The sequence below is a fragment of the Nannobrachium achirus genome (assembly GCF_963921795.1).
Source record: "Nannobrachium achirus genome assembly, chromosome: 14".
Classification (NCBI taxonomy): Eukaryota; Metazoa; Chordata; class Actinopteri; order Myctophiformes; family Myctophidae; genus Nannobrachium; species Nannobrachium achirus.
In genome coordinates, this window is record NC_137821.1 from 36,761,007 (window position 1) to 36,781,031 (window position 20,025).

At 44.0% G+C, this 20,025-nt stretch overlaps 1 protein-coding gene across 1 annotated transcript in view; it reads right to left on the reverse strand.

Moving 5' to 3' along the window:
* Nucleotides 1-10,055: 10,055 nt before the first annotated feature.
* Nucleotides 10,056-20,025, reverse strand: part of LOC308298638 (insulin receptor substrate 2-B-like) — a 30,539-nt gene continuing 20,569 nt past the window's right edge. Inside the window, exon 2 of the mRNA XM_080742281.1 lies at nt 10,056-11,468. Within this exon, the coding sequence (XP_080598407.1) occupies nt 11,464-11,468 (5 nt within the window). The 3' untranslated portion in view covers nt 10,056-11,463. The remainder of the gene's footprint in view (nt 11,469-20,025) is intronic.

The window sequence follows — 20,025 nt, forward strand, 5'->3', positions numbered from 1 at the left end:
GTTGTTTCACCCTATAGCCATTCCTCCTGTTGCATAATTGTGTCCTGTTTGAGATACTTTTACATACATGGTATTCTGATCAAACAGGGCATTGTACTCTACATATAGTAGTAGTTTATTTGGTCTTTTGTGATACACAATATCAATGGAGAGAGTGAAGCAAGGCAGAGCAAACAATATGTGCTTCTGATTGGCAAGAAGTGAGTGCATGGGGACTGGAGATAAAAGTATGCTTCACTTAGCCTATAGGAAATTACCCAACCCAACCACCCCCCCTCTCTGATCCTCCTGGACAGGTTGTTCCTGTTGTAACAAGAACATGCCTGTGGGTTATTACCTGGCTGGACTTTAGAGCAGGGGTCTTCAACAGGGTGTCCGGGACCCCTAGCGGGTCCTCAGAGTTATTACAAGGGGGGGCTGCCACCATGAGCATCCCTATTCTGGGGAGATATTTAACAAAAAATAGCCGATCTATAAGCTCACAACGCCTCGCAGCGGCAACAAGGTTTGGGGTAAAGGGGAAAAAAGAGCAGTCAGATCAAGTTTACTAAGTGTTGAGGGTTTAAGTGGTTACATTTCTGAAAATACACATGAATCCAACATTATAAAAAAAAATGAAACAAATAATAAGAGCCTAAGGGGGACAAGCGAGGTCGTGCCATGTCTTGTGCCATGTGCCATGTCTTGTGATGTATATCGGACCAGTTACCTATAATGGAGAACCAGCTGGTACCCATATATGGAGATCCATGTACTGTATATATGGAGATAGGCTGTGAGACCCCAAACAAGCTTACTTTTGTTATGTGAAAGTCCTATGAAGTCTATGAGGTCTATGACATCTGACATCATACATAGCCTACAATACCTTTTATGCCCATAGCCCTGTAACAAATCAATTAACCATTTTAGCCAGTGATGTCATAGCGATGAGCCCTGGTTGTTAAGCATGGTTAAGCATCTTGCAGAGCGATTATGTTGCTCAAAACACTGGATGGTGTTTGTGAAGTATAGAGCCATGATGTCAGGCCTCCCACAGAGCGATACCTGAGCAATGACACATTAGATAGGTGAACCCCTGCATGACGCACACCCAATATAGTGTGTGTGTATGTGTGTGTGTGAGAGATATCGGGGTCAACAATGCGGCATGGATTTTGGATACACTCTCTGACGAAGATGCTAATAGCTTAGCTAATAGTTGAAAAGCCGTGAACATTGCACCCCCCCCCCCCTCCCACATACCAGCGCGTATGCGCACACACACACATGCACACATCCACCCCACACAGACAAATCCTTGTGCAACCATAGGCCTACAGGTCTCGCTCTCTATCTGACTTACACACACGCTCGCACACGCACGCACGCAGGCACGCACGCACACGCACACAGAGTGTTGTTTTGAAACACTAGCAGCAGTGTGCATCCCCGCTGGGCCCTACTGGTCCGTTCATCAGTAACAGAACCCTGCGGGTCACATGTTGGTGTTGCACCCCACCAGGACCCAAAACCCACCCGCCGCATCTCTCTCTCTCTCTCACACACACACACTCTCACACACACACACACACACACACACTCACGTGCGTGCACACACACACACACACACACACACACACACACACACACACACACACACACACACACACACACACACACACACACACACACACACACGCACACACGACACACACACACAATTAATGTCACTAGTAAGTAATTAGTTAATACCTAATTACATATGCATGCAGTGTTAGTGAAACATAATGAAGGCCTGAAAATCCAATTAACCATTCATAAACACACGCGCACACGCACGCGCGCACACACACACACACACACACACGCACACGCACACACACACACCTCCAGAACTTGTTGAAGAGGTCTTGTTGTCATTGACTGTGACAGAATCATCAGCACCATCTCCCAAGGTTAGGGAGGTCCTACAGTAGGATGACCCCTCAGGCTGGCGGCGCCTTCAGCTTCACACCACACACAGCCGGCAGCCCAAGTAGGCTATCTAGTATGAGACACATTATAAAATGTGATAGTAATAACTTAAACTTTACATCAGGGGTCTTCAACAGGGGGTCCTCCAAATCTTTGTGATAGAAACTTTATTTTTTCCTGAGAACTTTAGCCAAAAATAGCAGATTTAAGAGCTCACAACGTTGGTTTAATGTGTATTTTTAGCCAGTGAACCACTTGAACCGTCAATTCTTAGTCTGCTCTTCTTTTCCCTCCACACCAAACCTCTTTGCCAAGAATAGCAGATCTACAAGCTCACAACGCCTCGCGCTGGGAGGCGTTATGAGCATGTAGATCGGCTATTCTTGGCTAATGTTCCACACAGAATAAGGATACTAGGGTTCAAGAGGTTAGTGTAGCAAAAATAAAGTTCTTATCACACAGAGATTTGGAGGACCCCCTGTAGTAACTCTGAGGACCCCCTGGGGGTCCCGCACACCGTTATAGATTTACTATACATGGTACAAACACTGTCACACACACACACACACGGCTTGTACCTTTAATTGTGACCGCTCTCTTTGTAAACACTGGGTGATGTCTGAGCGACCCTGAATTGTGCTGATTCAGCATTCCAAATAGAGTTAACACAATGAGACATACTTAACGCACATTCCACGGAACAGCCTGTCAGGTGGACTCACTGTATGGTGTTTTGAATTATTGGTCCAAGCATCTCTTCTGCCTTATTCCATCATGCAATAGAGCAATGGTTCTCAACCTGTGGGTCGGGACCCCCAAGGACTATAGAGGGTATCTGCACATTTCTTTAAGGACTTTTATGATGAAAGAAATGAAAAATTAAACATTGGCCAAATTGTCAAAAATTAGAGGCAATATATTAGAGGCGTTGTGAGCATGTAGATCTGCTATTCTCACAATAGGACTGTGTTAAAGAAATTGTAATGCCTCATTACATTTTTTTCTTATTATCAATTATGTATTCATTTGTGTACGTGCATGAGCTCAGCTGATTCGGGCTCCCATGACTGTGATGGACTTTAGAATGTTTTGTTGGACTTTGGGTTGACGACCTGGTCATCTGAGTTGGATACACACTCAGCGAGCTGCATGTTTGTACTCTGTGTGTGTGATTCTGATTCTTTTATCATGACAGTGTACATACAGGTACAGTGCTGTATTATGTGGTTGACACGCTGACTAGTTCAGTACTCCCTTTAAAAGTGATTTAGGGTTCAAAATGAGTTTTATTATCCAGTCGATCATGGTCTTATGGACTTGACAAATCTGGGCTACACAGCAGATCTATATACACAGCAGATGTGTCATTTCAGAAAATAACTAAATGAAGATACACAAATGTTAAAATTATTCCTTGTACTATTAGAGCAGTGGTTCTCAAAGTGGATTTCAGGGACTCTCTAGGTTCCTTTATGGGAATCTAAATTGACCCTTACAAGTCTGTAACTTTGACAGTGTACAAATGGAAACTAATGTTCCATTTGTACACTGTTAAAGTTAAGGGGAGACCTTGAAATTTTAAAGTTTGAGAAACACTGCAGCACCTATACCAAAGATATAGCCCTGTTATAACTCATGGAAATGTGTCCATACCCCACACAAGTTCAACAAAGGGCGACCTATTCAAGTCCAGACAATGGCATCTTTGACACAAGCGATTCTGGGAAGCAGAAACCTATAATTGACATGGTATAAAATGTACACAGCCTACACAGTATATCAGATGAGATTATTTTGGCTTCGATCCAGCAGGCCTATGCTGAACTTCTGAGAAGCGACATTTCGAAGAAGAGTCAGTGTGTCAAAGTACATTGGCCCCTGTAGCCGGTCACAGGTGTTATACAGTAAGCCAACCGTTCTCAAAGTATGGTCTGGGACTCCGGAGACCCCAGGGATCCTTGGGGGGGGGTTCCAGCAAAATGTGTTAATATAGCACCAACATCAGTTTAACTACTTAAATGGATACACGCTGAGGAAGACCCAAACGGGTCGAAACGTTCGTTTGTCGCTGCTGTGCTGCTGGGGCATCTTGAAAATAAAAGAAAATGATTTCATTCTAAAGTGAGTGCTGGCATATCCTTTCTAACTACTTAAACATACATACATTGGCTATTTGAAAATAAATTGGAATATTGTAACAACTCAAATCTTGTATAGGGGTCCCTGGCACAGAATATTTTCAGATGGCCGTTTGGTTTCCAAATACATATTAATTTGGGGGTCCTTGACATGCAAATCACTGTTATCCACAACTTTCCAACATCCCATCGTGCATTGCGCAGAATGTGCAGGCAGCTTCCGGCGCCGCAGCCGAGAGTGATCTACAAGCTCACAACGGTTGCATCTGCGACGCGACGTGAGCTTGTATGTCTGCTGTTAACCGGAAGTGTCCCGCAAATAATGCTACAGTAAATTCTCGCGGAAACAGGTGGATACAGTAAGAAAACACCTGCCTTTCTTTTAAACACATACACAAACACAAGACGGGTTCATGCGTACATACACACATACAAATAAAGGAGAGCTGAGGCGACGGTCGTACATGAACACATTTTTATTGCAATAGCTCTATTGAAAGCAAAAAAGTCTTGATAAATAGAAACACTATGCCAATGCTCAAATCACCTCCCCGGAGAAACACTCCTGTCCCTCTTTCCCTCCCAACGTCAAAAGAAAAGAGGAGAGAAAGAGTCGAAAAGTAAACAAAACTAAACAAAAAAATTGGAGGAGGGTGGGGGTCGCTGTACTGAGGCACCAGCCAATCATAACATGAAAAAAAGCAACAACTGTATTTCCTTATGTACAAGGAGAGGATTCCATTCCTCTATTCCACAACCGTTTGTTTTTTCTCCATCTCTTTCAGTTAGGTTTTAAACTTTTTTTTTTTATATATATATCGCGTATAGGACGTACGTTGCGGAAAATAATGCACATACGAAGGATTACTCACCTCCACAGTATTGTTATCATCCCCGTTTTCTTTTTTTTAACCGCCTTCTCTTTCCATAAAGCTAATAAACAACAGCATTCAACTCAGGGGAGGGGGTTAAAAAGTAGGAGAGAGGTTTAGAACGGCTCAGAAAGCCGCCTCCCTCTCCCATTAAGGAATCAGCCCCGGGCAGGCAAAGCGCTCGCCAACATGTTCCTGAAGATTCAGGAATGGGGTCTTGACCCCGGGGGGTCCGGTAGCCGGACGATGATCATATCAGTATCATCATTATCATCGCTATCGTCGTTGTCATAGTTACAGTTGCCACCAACAGCATTCAAACCGTGTACGCCACAGCAGCATGTAATGTGTAATATAGTTATGAAGGTAAAACGTTAGGCAAAGGGAACGGTTATCCCTCTTCTTTTTGTTTTTTTTACAAACCCCCCACAAAAAAAGAAAATCTGCAACAAAAAAAAGCCTATGTACTCTCCCCTTCTCCCTCTTTGCTAATTGTTTTTAATCGTCTTTCTTCCAAAAACAAAACAAAAAAAACAACAACTCTGTCTTAACAAGCTCTGCCCCGTTCCACACAACAATTGTAAAATAAAACAAATGAATGATGATTATCTTCCCTCTGTAAACTAGAGATACAAAAGAAATCACAATATCTAAAAAATAAAATAAAACAAACTGCTTATTGATGCAGCACTGTAATCAATGTCTTTGCAAGTAGAATACATATATTAGGTGGTTCTTGTTTCACAACTTTGACTTCTATTGACCCTTTCCACCCAAGTCTGGGATTATTGATTTGGAAAAAGGAAGAATAAATGTCAGAATTTATAACACTGTGGGGGGGAGAAAAAAATGAAGAATTGGTATGAAATCAGAACAAGAGGTTCTTAATTCAGATACTGTAACTTAGAATGGGACCGGTTTTCAAACGGGGAAACCAGAAGCATTCTGGTTCCTATAGGGCTAGAGTAGGGAACAATAGGATCAGATGAAATCCTTGACAATTTTAACATAAGAGGGCAGAGTTTAACATGAGGGGGACAGTCATACATTAACTAAAATGTAGCCCAACCTTTATGTGGCAGTCATAAAAATAAAAAAAAGCAAAACAAACTTCGCTAGTAACTTAAGTACACACGAAAAAGTCACAGACTTAAATCTTTGTAGATTCAATTCTTTGTTCAATAGAGAGAGTTGGGAAGGAACAAATAAAACAAAAGCAATAATGTTCATAAATATAAGACAAATGACAGGGCCAATACCATCTTTAAACCCAGAAAACTGTCTTTTTCCACATCAAATATTCACTTTTTTTTTTTAAGGGTTCAATCCCCCCCCCACTCACACCTCTCACGGACTGAACCATTTAAAACATGGGTCGTACAAGTCTAAGTGAGTAACCCTATTCCAGAGGGCAGGAGTAAAAGAGGGCGATATAGGGGGGGGGGGGGGGGGGTCACAGAGGGCAATTTATCCTATTTCCGTACCGACAAATAGTAGCGAATGATTCATTATCACTGTCAACCTCCTCATATTCAATTACAGCCGCACACAAAAGTACCGTGAGAAATTATTTGCCCTCTCGTTTCCTCTCTCCACACACACACACACACATATGACAAATATTGAGCTTGGTACATTTTTCGTCTCCCTTTTCATTCAGTCCTCGCTGAGCATTTAAATAAGAGGGAAAAGTGTTTGTCAGGATGACTGGATCTAAAGGAAGGTACATTTAAAGTTACCAGAAGCGGGGTTTAACCCTCACCGTGTACCGGATGGGCGGTGCTTGCCATGTCCGACATTACAATAAGTCTCTGTAATCTTTAAAATCACAGTTAAGTGTATTGGGGTACCGTATCTGTAGTTAATGCTAGCTGGACTGTCCTGATGCAATAAGACGCCACCCATCCAGTACATAGAGAAGCTTAAACAATAATGATACGCAGCAAAATAAACCGTTTCCTCTCTCCTATCATCATCCCATTTACTCAATCCAGTTTCCTGGATCAAACAATAGATCCAAGTGCTTATTGACATTTGTTTCAGTCTCCAAAGACAACCGGGTGCTTACAACACGGGAGGACAATGTAGACAGCTGCAGGTATAAACAGCTAAATTGTCAAAACTCAAAACACTGCAATTGTCCCAACTTCTCTTACAATCACTGGCTTGTCTTGTGTGACAAACTGTGTGTCAAAACAAACTTCTTGAACTCTACTACTTGTGACTGGCCTCCGGCAAATTGCAGATGAATGAAATGAAATGCGCTGGGTGTACGATGACTTTCAAATGTCACACTGAGCGAGGGACATAAATCGGGAGGGTTACCTCGCAATGGGTGTAGTGTGTGTGAAAGCATGTCGTCTTATCTGCCAAAACATCATCGGCGGGACATGGGAGAGCAGAGTGAGTAGAATGGCTAAATATGGGTGTATCGGTCGCCCCGGTGTGTGTGTGTGTGTGTGTGTATGTGAGAGAGCAAGCAAAGCACTGGCCGAGGCTCTGATTAAGCCATTTAGGTCTAAAATGATTTAATGCTTTAACCATTGAAAAATAGCAGATATACAAGCTCACAGCGCGGCACGCGCTGCGAGCTTGTAGATCTGCTATTTTTGAAAAATCATGAAGATTATTGCAAATCTTTGAATATATACATTTTTTAAAGCAAACATTTGTAACACAAATATTTGCTTCTGGGGGGGTCCCTGATTTTGAGACGGGGGTCGGCGGCCAAATACATATAATTCTAGGGGTCCTTGACATGAAAGAGCTTGAGAACCACTGACGTGGAAACATGTGTTTTTCAAAAGACACTTAAAGAATCGTGTCAAAAGTCAAACTTTCAAGATTTTTCAAAAATAGCAGATCTACAAGCTCGCAGCGCGGCACTCGGTGCCGCGCTGTGAGCTTGTAAATCTGCTATTTTTTGGAATAGCTAAAGCATAAAATGACATGCGATACCCGGTCTAAACGGCTTAATGTGGGTCTTCTGTCCGAGTGCGTGGCTGACTGTCTGACCATGTGTGTGTGTGTGTGTGTGCAGGGTTGCAACAGGGTAAGAATGCCCAGCATGTTGCACCTGGGACCCGGGCTCCGGTTACTGGAAACCTCTTTACGTCATCCAGTCTTTGCTGACGAACACTGTGTGCGAGTGTTTGAGCCAGTGTGCCGCGTGTGTCCATGCATGCATGCATGTTATGTATGCAGACGCTTTGTATGCGCATGCATGTGTGTGTGTGTGTGTGTGTGCGCATGTATGCGTTTCAATAATGCCAGACGTCACAGGAGCTGCCCAACCTTGTGACTATCAGTGTGTGTGTGTGTGTGTGTGTGTGTCATGCAGCCAGAGCAGAACCTGACCTGTATGATATGTGACATGTTATGCGTTAGTGATGTGTCATGTGTGCATGTTATGTGTTAGTGACGTGTGTGTGTGTGCGTCCTTTGCCTACATGCTAGTATGCATGTCTGTACGCATGGTGTTAGTATGCATGTCTGAATGCATGGTGTTTGGGACATGTGCCCCCCCTTTGTGAAGGCTCGGGGGTGCATGTCTTTTTCAGACCACTTTGCAGCCTTCTTTTCTAGAGCAAGGGGTCTTCAACGTTTTCAGGCCAAGGACCCCTTAGCTGAGATAGAGATGAAGCAGGGACCCCCACAACCTGTTCATAGATAGATCCATAAAGTGTCATTGTTTGACAGCACGATGGATCAGTGCATTTTGGATTCATGTTCAATTTGTGTTTTCAGATATTTAACCACTTGAACCGTCAATACTTAGTAAACTTGACCTTTCACTCTGTACTTAGTCAGCTCTTTTTCCCCCTACACCAAAGCGCTTTGCCATTAATAGCCGATCTACAAGCTCAGTGAGCTTGTAGATGTGCTATTTTTGGCTAAAGTTCTCAGAAAATGGACGCTAAGGTTCAAGTGGATAAAAAAGGAGAAAAAAAGGTTTCTATTACTCAAAGATTTGGAAGACACCCTGTAGTAACTCCGGGGACCCCCTGTTGAAGACCCCTGTTCTAGAGTATTCGAGTGATCATGGATGTGTGTCCATATTTGAGTGTATTGAAATGTATTGGTTCTAACCATCTGTGCAACTATATAAGCTCAAGTTTTGAAGGTGTGTGCGTGTACCGTTTCACATTTACGTACTGCAGTTCTGTAGGTGCCATTCTTTCTCACACTGCCTGAACTGTGCTGTGGACCTCAGGAGATAAAACAAAAATAAACACACTAAAGAATATAACCTTGATAACGTGAACCGGGCTAGTATCAGGGCAGGAAACCAGCGATATCGTTCGCCGACCACAAGGGGCGATAAAACTTACGAAATACACACGGTCATTATAGTTCTTTCACCGACCAGGTATGATTTACAGAATAGAATAGGACATCTCTATTGGCGGCTGGATTCCTGCCAACGCAGCAGGGAGATTAGACCAGCTTCCCAGTCACCGTCAAACTTGACCAGCACTGGGCTGTGTCCTTTTGGCTAAGCGTTCTTTCTCCGACCCTGATTGAAGTGCAGTACCGTCGCTGTCATGTAATACGAAAAACAGCTTGCAAAAGAAATGTACCCGGACACTGTAGCTATCGTGACAAAATAAATAAATATGTGCTAAGAGAGCATGAGGAGAGTAACACTTGATGCTTGCTTCGTTCGTTCTTCCACTTGCTTAAGGGTACCGTGCTACACCCATACGGGCACGGTTAGCATGATATGCTATCCCCACGGATTCCTAGGCACACTGTGGGTTGGTAGAGCTATGCTAATAGCATGCCAATACAGTGAACCAGGGGTCTTCAATGTTCTCAGGCCAGGGACCCCTTAGCTGAGATAGAAATGAAGCAGGGACCCCCAGATTCCATATAGTTTAATCGTCTGACAGCACAATCATCAGTGTATTTTGGATTCATGTCAATTTGTGTTATCAGATATGTAACCACTTGAAGCGTCAATACTTAATAAACTTGACCTTTCACTCTGTACCTCTACACGCTCTTACGAAAATAGCCGATCTACAAGCTCACAACGCCTCGCAGCGCGAGGCGTTGTGAGCTTGTAGATCTGCTATTTTTGGCTAAAGTTCTCAGAATATGGATGTTAGGGTTCAAGTGGTTAATATAAAAAAGGAGAAAAAAGGTTTCTATCACACACAAATTTGGAGGACCCCCCTGTAGTAACTCTGAGGACCCCCTAGGGGTCCCGGGACACCCTGTTGAAGACCCCTACAGTAAACTGTTAGGCTTGCTGCTGGTCAGCTGAAAAGCTCAGTATTTCCAGAAACCCGGTTCTGTACCGTAACCGTGCCTACAGCGGCGATGGGTCCAATATGGGTACCGATGCGGTATTGGTGCAATGGAAAACAACAAAAAACTACTTGTCAACTGAAGAGAAATGGATCCAGCCATGAGATTATACAATATAAGGGGTATTCCACTCAAAAAAAGAAAAAAAAAAAAACAGAAGAACCAAACAAAAATAATTGTACTACAAATTCGTCAACCACTTATAAATTCTATGGTACCGTATCAGGGATGGGACAAAAAAGCAGGGATTTAAAAAAATATTATTATTTTTTTGTCCAATGCATTTTTTTTTCTTTTTCGAAACTACTTTCACTTTCCATTTCTGTACCGTAATGCCTTTTTGCTCACCGTTTTCCCAGCCTCCCTTTTTTTTATACAGCGTGGAGTAAAACAACAGAGTGCTGAGCTGTCGATATGAAATACACGAAGAAAAGCAAAAAAACGAAAAAATGAAAAAATATAAGTCCGTCTCGGGCTCACACTCATTCCCAGTCCACTGGCCGGTGGCCATTTTGTCTTCAGGGGCATGAGACGACGACGAGGAAGAACAAGGAAGGAGGCAGCGTGCGCCGACAGTATCGAGAGGAAAAGAAAAGGGGGGGTCGGGTTGGGGGCTTTGCTGATAAAAAATGTCACATATATATATACATCGTCACTGTCGGGCAGAAACCTTGTATCTCCCGAGTTTCAAATGCGTACGTTTTTTTTGGTAAAGCAAAGCCCTGCTTCGTCATCGTACAAGACCATCGCACAAAACTAGTGAGAACAGCAGATCTACAAGCACACAGCTTGTAGAGCGGCTGTTTTCACTAGTTCAGTACATTTCTTCGATGATTATACAACGGTTTCGGACATACAAGGTTTCTACCCGACAACGACGATATATATATATACCTATATATATACTGTATGTATATTTTTTTTAAAGAAAAGTAAAAGATGAATTACGTCAGACACAACAGAACTGCAAGCGGCCTCATGTTGTTCGTCCGTGGGTCCGTCCGTCCGTCCGTCGATTATGATGTTGACGTGTTCTGACGTTGCTTTCAGAAGACGAGGGGAGAGCAGCTTCTCGGTTTGAGTGAAGGTCAAGGTTCATCAGCAGGGGAGGGTGTGGGGGGGGGTGGAGAGACGAGGAGGGGGGGGGGGGGGGGGGGGCTCTCTATCTGTCGTACCTCCATCCTTCAATCTGCGAGAGACAAGAGAGAGACAGCGAGACAGAGACATTAGTAAACGTGTCAATTGCAGAAGCGTCCGGCGTACCAGCGCACACAGTTGGCAGAGACACGTGACGCGTACACACTCTCGCACGTGCACACACACAGGGATGGGGTTGTCGTCATTTTTGGATACAAGAAATGTGCCCAGAGGTCTCAGAGAAGGTCCTGAAATCCTTCTACTCTACCACCACCTCACTGTATGGTTTGACAGCACAATCATCAGTGTATTTTGGATTCATGTCAATTTGTGTTATCAGATATTTAACCACTTGAAACGTCAATACTTAATAAACTTGAACTTTCACTCTGCACTTAGTCTGCTCTTTTTCCCCTCTACACCAAAGCGCTTTCCATAAATAGCCGATCTACAAGCTCACAACGTCTCGCAGCTTGTAGATCTGCTAGTTTGGGCTAAAATTCTCAGAATATGGATGCTAGGGTTCAAGTGGTTAATATAAAGGAGGAAAAAGGTTTCAAAGATTTGGAGTATGCCCTTATTTGGTCATATCCGATCATATAGTATCGGTGAAATGTCTCCCCGATAGAAAAAGAAAAAAGAAAAAAAAGTTATTCAAATATCAGCACAACATGTGTGATAAAGGCTTGTAACAAGCCTGGATGTCCTCACAGTCATTATCCCAAACACTAAAAAACAGGCAGTTGGACATACCATACATCTGTGCGTCACTCTCTTCTTCTCAGACACCTTGACTTAAGAGTAAACCAATAAAGTTAAAGCACCTGTCTGTAGTACTACTGTCTGTACCGTTGCATAATCATATTGGGTGCAAAATCTTTGCACAGTCCACACAGAAAAAGGCCTGTTTTCATTATGCATACATATATCGGTTGCATATCGGTTATCGGTGACTGTCTCTAGGGCTGTCACGATTATGACATTTTACATGACGATTAATTGTCACTCAAATAATTTGCGATTAACGATTTAATTGTGTTTTTGTCGTGACAATTACATTTCTGTTTGGCTTTTAGGCTTTGAAGTGGCACATGGTAGATATGACACATAACCTAAATATACAAAGAAATTACTGACATATTTGACAACTTTATACTTAAAAAAGAACATTGATAGTGGAAATAGCCGATCTACAAGCTCACAACGCGTCGCGATGCGACGCGTTGTGAGCTTGTAGATCTGCTATTTCCACTATTTTTGACTTTGAAAAAAATATATAAACATTTTTCAACATGGAAACGATTATGACGATTATGAAAAATAATCGCGATTATGTCAAATAATTGCGATTAGACGATTATGTAATAATTGTGACAGCCCCAACTGTCTCCTCTCTCAAATCGGTTATCGTATCGGACACGAAAAACGCCTATCGGTCGGACACCAGAAGAATCTAAAACAAATTATGACTAGCATAGAGGATTTTTACAGCGTATGTACTGTATATTATAATACATACACAGACACGGCCAAATGCTGCAGAGTCAGGCTGTATTTAGGGATGGCAGTTGTTTTGGTGTGGGTCTGTGGCCTGGATTGACCCCGGCTGTGGGATGCTTTGTCTACCGCAACAATAAGCTACAATACAGCTGCTGGAACTCCGTGCACACACACACGCACACACACACACACACAGGGGTGTCGCACCATATTCTGGGCCCTGGGTACAATGATTCACTGTGGGGCCCCTGTGCTTTAACTATTGAAAAATAGCATACAAGCTCAGAGCGCGGCACCGAGTGCCGCGCTGCGAGCTTGTAGATCTGCTATTTTTTCTTGAAAATGTGTGCAAGAAACCTATGTTTCCATGTCAGTGGTGCTCAAACGTTTTCATGTCAAGGACCCCCAAGATGATATGTATTTGGCCATGGACCCCCATCTCAAAATATTTTGTTCCAGGGACCCCCCCAGAAGCAAAATTTGAGTTACAAATGTTCGTTTAAAAAAATACATATATTCAAAGATTTGCACCCATTTTCATGACTTTTCAAAAATAGCAGATCTACAAGCTCGCAGTGCGGCACTTGGTGCAGCGCTGTGAACTTGTATATCTGCTATTTTTCAATAGCTAAAGTTACCAGGGCCCCTCCACCTTGGGCCCTAGTAACTTAGTACCACTCCCCCCCCCCCCCCCCTTGTGACGCCCCTGCACACGCACACACACACACACACACACACACACACACACGTAACTTAGTACCACTCCCCCCCCCCCCCCCCCTTGTGACGCCCCTGCACACGCACACGCACACACACACACACACACACACACACACAGGATATAGAGAAGCAGGAATGGATAGATGGATGGATAGAGAGCTGGGGGGGGAGCCGAGGCTGCTGTAAAACCTAATGCCGTTTGCAAGGTAAGAGGGTTGGAGAGAGGGATGATGATGTGAGTAAGAAAGAGGGGAAGAGGAGGGACGAAAAGAGAGAAAGAAGGAGAGGAATGAGTGAGTGAATGAATGAATGAGAGATAAACAGCATGGAAAGGAAAGGAGAGACAAAGAGAAAAATAATAGGGGAGAGAGAGAGAGAGAGAGTCTGAGGTCTCTGGGTTCTGGTGACACACCCCATGTTGGACTTTAATCAAAACAACCTCCTCGGTACACCGGCCTCAACTGACCTCACTGACACACACACACACACACACACACACACACACACATTTGAATTCTTTTATTTGGATCTGCACAAAAAGCGCAATACGGTATAGATCCAAATACTGGTCAGAAGAAGGTTACACTATGGACATACCAGTTACAGCTGCTGCACATGCTTATTAACACACAGAGGGAAACAAGATATCACATTGATGACATACTATATATACAGAAATTTTACAGATGTTTTTTCTTTTTTTTTTTTTTTTTTTTAAACCTTTACACTCAGGGATAAACGAAACAGCGTCTTCTCCAGATAGACAGACTGCCCATTATAGCTGAGACAGAACAGTACTTGGCCAGCTTTTTTGCGTTTGTCTTTTGCAATCCTCCCAATTGCAGGCCACGGAGCACGAGTTTGTGAACGTGTCCGAGACTCCCGAACACAAGGATAATAAGTTGACAGTTATATCCCAAAGCCATAATACGTTCCACCAAAGGCTGATATTTCATTAGTTTGAATGTAAAACAAATGTCCATATACAAATCAAAAGGGCAGCCAATTTCAAGTATAGTAGCAGTTTTTCTATTTTCATTTATGAACACAATATCTGGGGTGTTTGGAATATCTTGCAATGAATTGACATGTGTGTCGTTGTGATCAAACCAGTCTAGTTTTACAGTACTGTGTTTATACATTTTTGTTGTCCTTTCTTGCACTTCTCTGATCCTGTCTGAGACCAGGTCCACCAGACGGTCATGTCTGGCTATGTACATTCCTTTATAGAAGCTGCAGCCATTTAAGATGTGTGCTATTGTCTCTTTGTCATGTGGGACTGAGTGTAGGATACAGTGGGGGTCGTGTTCTGATGGGTACCAAGTTGCCAAGTTAGACTTGGTTGGCAGCACTTGTAGACGAGCTTTAATGGTGAAAATTAGAATGTCCTCACCTATGGTGTTGTTTGAGAGGACTGACTGTGACAGTGAGTTGTTTGCAAATGGAAGAAGAGCCAGCTTTCCCTGCAGCCTCAGACTGGTCCAGTGCTGTGCACTGTGTGATTGATGTATTCCTAGGATGGAAGCTCTCGCAGTCGCAGATTTTGTTGACAGCTCACGATGCGTGCCGTCCTGCACATAGCTCGCGCGTGCATGGACGCGCGGGTCTGTAATGACGTGGTTGTTGAGCGCAACAGTTGTGTTGTCGGCCGCCGCCCACTTCAACTGCAGTCCCGAGCGATGACATAGATCGTTGAGGTCCATCCAATCAGACCGCACACCGAATCCTGCGGCTTTAATGTCCAATTTACCATTTACTTTCCTCTTGAATCCAAGGAATTGCGGCTCACTCTCGAGCGCGGATGGCACTTTACGTCGCTGCATATGTTGAATGAGTGACTCGCGGGCCAGTTCCCTGACCGTGAGATCATCGTTGTTCAGCATATTGATGAGGTGGCTGGTTCTGGTGGCGGTGTAAACCCACTCTATATTTGGTACGCCCAAACCACCCTCCCTGATGGGCTGAAAGAGGATGGCACGAGTGGAGTGGGTATTAAGACTGAACCAGCCCCTCACCAAACGCACTGTCTTGTCATTCAATTCAGTAAGGATGTTCTGTGGCAAATGGACATTTGAGAATAGGTGTTGGATTTTGGCGAGTGCCAATTCTCGAATTGCCTGCAGTTTCATTCGGATGGGGAGGGGGGAAGAATCAATTAAGTCCAGTCTGGTAGAATAGTCATCCTGCAGTTCTCTGACTTGTTCTTCCCACTCGCCTGCAATATTAAATTTATGTCCCAGGTATAGATATGATTCATGCCTTGAATATACTCTGATAGGTTTTTGCATGACTGCAAAGGATGGGGGCTTATCGGTTTTGGACGCATACCACCGATTACCACCGCTGCGCCTTTCATAAAACGCAGCGCATTTGGTTTGTTTTGCCTCCAGCCTTGACCACATCAAAAACTCATCGGTGCGGGAGAGCATAGATTGAATAACGTTCTCTTGGCGTGACGCGATCTGAACGTCGTCAGCGTATCCCTGCACTGGATTTGGAGATCTTATTCCTTCTGGCGCGCACTGGCGCATCCATTTAAGCCAGTGGTTAATCGCAAGGATAAAATTCACCGCGCTCCAAGGACACCCTGTTTTAATACCGATACCAAGCTGGATTGGATCAGTCAGAGTGTTCCCACATATTACTTGGATGTAGGATTTTTCATAGACATTTCTCACAATATCTATATACAGCTGTGGCAGCTGTATCTCACTGAGAGCATAAAGCATAACATTATGAGGCAGTGTGCCGAAAGCATCACGGAAATCTAAGAAAACGGAATAGAATTTTGCAGAGTCATGTTTAAAGTTGTCGATCCCTGTCTTCAGACAGAAAACATGCTCATTCATTCCTTGACGGGCAATATAAGCCTTTTGTTCAGATGAGAGGATGCCAGTCTCTGTGAGCCAGGGCAGAACGCGGGCCAATATGCACTTCATGAACAGTTTGTATATTGTCGGTAAAAGTGAAATATCCCTCCATGTTGAAGGGTCGTTGGGAATATTGTCCTTTTTAGGGATTCTGTGTATTAATGCACCTGCCCATGAGTCCGGGACTTTTCTATTCAACAGGCAAGTGTTAAATATATTGGCCAGGATTTGAGATGACACCTGCCTAGTGGCTTTTAGGATCTCATAAGTGACCCCGTCAGCACCGCTCGCTTTGTTATTAGGCAGGCTGTTGATTACATCTTCCACCTCGCTGGTTGTAAAGTTGCCGGTCTCTGGGTTATATTCTGGAGGGTTGAATTCGAGCGTCTGTTGCCATGGTGCGTCACCTAAAGGGGCGTGATTGGTTTGTGTGCATTTGGCAGCACACACACACACACACACACACTAGTGAACAGATCTTTGTTCTCTCTCTCTCTCTCTCTTTAAAACCAATGTCTGTTGTCTCTTTCCGTTCCGTCTTTCCATCACTCTCTGTCCCTCTCTCTCCAGGGGTGTCACGGGGGGGGGGGGGGAGTGGGACTGAGTTACTAGGGCCCAAGGTGGAGGGGCCTTAATTATTTAGCTATTGAAAAATAGCTAAATAATTATCTACAAGCTCACTTGTAGATCTGCCATTTTTTAAAAGTCGTGAAAATGGGGTTCAAGACTTTGAATATACAGTATGTATTTTTTAAGCGAACACTTGTAACTCTGTGCACTCGGTGCCGCGCTGTGAGCTTGTATATCTGCTATTTTTCAATAGTTAAAGCACCCACCCAGGGCCCAGAATTTGGTGCAACCCCCCCGACCTCTCTCTCTCCATCTTGTTCCTAGATCTCACCCTCTTGCTTCCTCTGCCTCAGTCTACCTCTCGTTCTGAACCCTCCATAACAACATGACCACAGTCAGTCAGACAAACGCGTGTATCGAAACAGCATCCCGGTATCGCCAGTGGAAGCTTGTGATTGGCTGAACCGGAGGTAGGGAGCGCTCCGTTGTGTTCGCCTGGACCACGCGGAGGTGACGAAATTCGGGGGGCTGAAGATTTACTAATCTGTCCATAACGGCACATAAGTCGGTAACGGCGCTGAGTCGGCTCATGCGACCGTCGCAACACTCGACTATGCAATGTTTCATAAGATATATAATCATAAACATTCTATATTTATAAGGTCAAGTACTATACTTAATAATTGGGACTAATTAAGAACCATTATCATAGTTATAATAGCCCTACATTTACAGTAGTTTAGGCATTTTGGTTTGATAAGGTTGTGGGCAGAACAATTCGTCCTTGTTTGTTATTTGACTATTTTTGAGCGGTGGTCACACCGTCTCCATAGCGTGGCCGTGTGTGTAGGTATGTTTGTTTGTTAGTTTGTTTGTATGTGGGTTTGTATGTGGGTCTGTATGTAGCCTCAAGCCTGTGTAGTACCTTTTCTGTCCACACATGTTAAGGGAGGGGCGCTGTTGTCCAGGCCACACACACACACACACACACACACACACACACGGGGGGGGGGGGGGGGAACCACCGCTCAGTTCACACGGGTGTGATTTTTACTTTAACACGTTGCAAGCCGCGGCAGAACCCTCTGAACAGAGGTAGCGCCGAAGAAATAAGCCATTTATTTACAAACATGTTTTAAAAAAACAAAGCCCACATGATAACAACACGTACTGGAGTGCTCGACACAGCGTACATATTCATCCTGCAGAGGTCGGCGATCTTACTTTGGCGAGGCGGAGGGGAGATCAATTCCATTCGTTTACGTGCGGCGAAGCAGGGAAAGGAGCGATAGAGAAGCGGCGCCCGAACGTGATTGAAACCGCGATCCACGAACAGAGACAAAGACCAGCCATCTTGTTTGAGCTTCTTGCTGAGTTTCAACACTGGGGAGAGGATGAGGCTCCTCCTGGCCAGCCATCCATCCAGAATGTGAGTCAACGGCGTGGCCTGCTGGATATTAGGAGTATCACACCCAGCACCAGAAAATGACTGTCAGAGCATATTAACCCTTTCAGATCGCTCCAAAAAGACACAGAGAAGAATTTCCGATGTTTTTTTTTTTTTTATTATAATTTATATCAAAAGTCCGGGAATAGACGGCGTGGCTGATGGGACCCAGTAGGAAGTCCGAGGGAGTACGGCCAGGCTTAGAAGGTGTTAATTATAATTAAAGACACTTCATAGTGAATTAGTTATGATAATAAATAAAATAGCCTATGTCATGATTGTTAGATCAGATGTGTTAATAATATAATGCCGGCGTGCCTCCGTCATCTCCACCGAAAACAAGCGCTCCCCCCTTGTTCCATTGTCGAAACCGGGATGGCGTTTTGATTCACGCCAGACAGACAGACAGACAGACAGACAGACATGGGGAACATGTCAGCCTGACATCAAGCCTGAGGACTGCTGGGAAATTAGCTCTATTCCGCTCCCTCCCTCCCTCTATCTCTGTGTCGGTCTCTCCCTGTGACTCTACCTGTCTCTCTGTCTGTCTAGTTTTAGTCTGTCACACTGTTTGTCTCTCTTGACTGTCTTTCTCTCCCTCTCGCTTTCTCTCTCCATCTCGAAAAATGTAGAACAATTCGACACTAGGATGTGTGGCGGACAGATTTAACTGTGTGCGCGACTGCGCTTGTAGGGCAGTTAACGGAGACAAGCTGGGAAGATGCACCCACACGCGCACACGCACACACACAGCCTTCTTCCCTAGTAAAGTTATCTAACATCACATTCCAGTAAGTTGAGGGACTCGCTTGTAAAACCTCTCCTTTATCACTGCAGTGTATCCGAAAGAGAGGGATGGACAATCAGAACGTTTCTCATTTGGGTCTGCAGCTAAAAGGGTTTGTGAACCAGTGTTGTGGGAAGAGCTGCAGTATGGGATGTGGACGACGCCATTAGACCTGTATCTGACTCATTCCACGCAGCTTACAGTAACCTGCTCCATTTATCACCAACGAGACGCAACATGTCCTTCTGGGTACAGCGAGCGCCAGACAGCTGCTGGCTGGGCCCTGAAACGCAAAGCTAGCTAGAGTAGGGAGCAGCGATGTGTCGTTGAGTTGATTCGTTCATGAGAACGAATCGCAAGAGAGAACCATGAACGGTCCGTCCGTCATTTCCCTAAAATGTAAGGTTCACGCTTCCGCTCACCCCTCCGCCTCCCCAAGTCCAGTGGTGGAAAAAGTACTCAAATGTTTTAATTAAAGTAGGACTGTCATCTAAAGGGGTACTGTCACTTTAAAAAGTAATCTTAAAATATTAGTTAAATATGTTTATTATGTCATTGTGGGAATGCGCAATTATAAGCCAATCAAATTAATTGACTGTACTTAGACTACTTACTGTACTGGTCAGCTGTTATAAAAATGTATAAAAAAAAACGTTTGAAAATAGCTGATCTACAAGCTCTCAATGCATCGCATCGCGACGCATTGTGAGCTTGT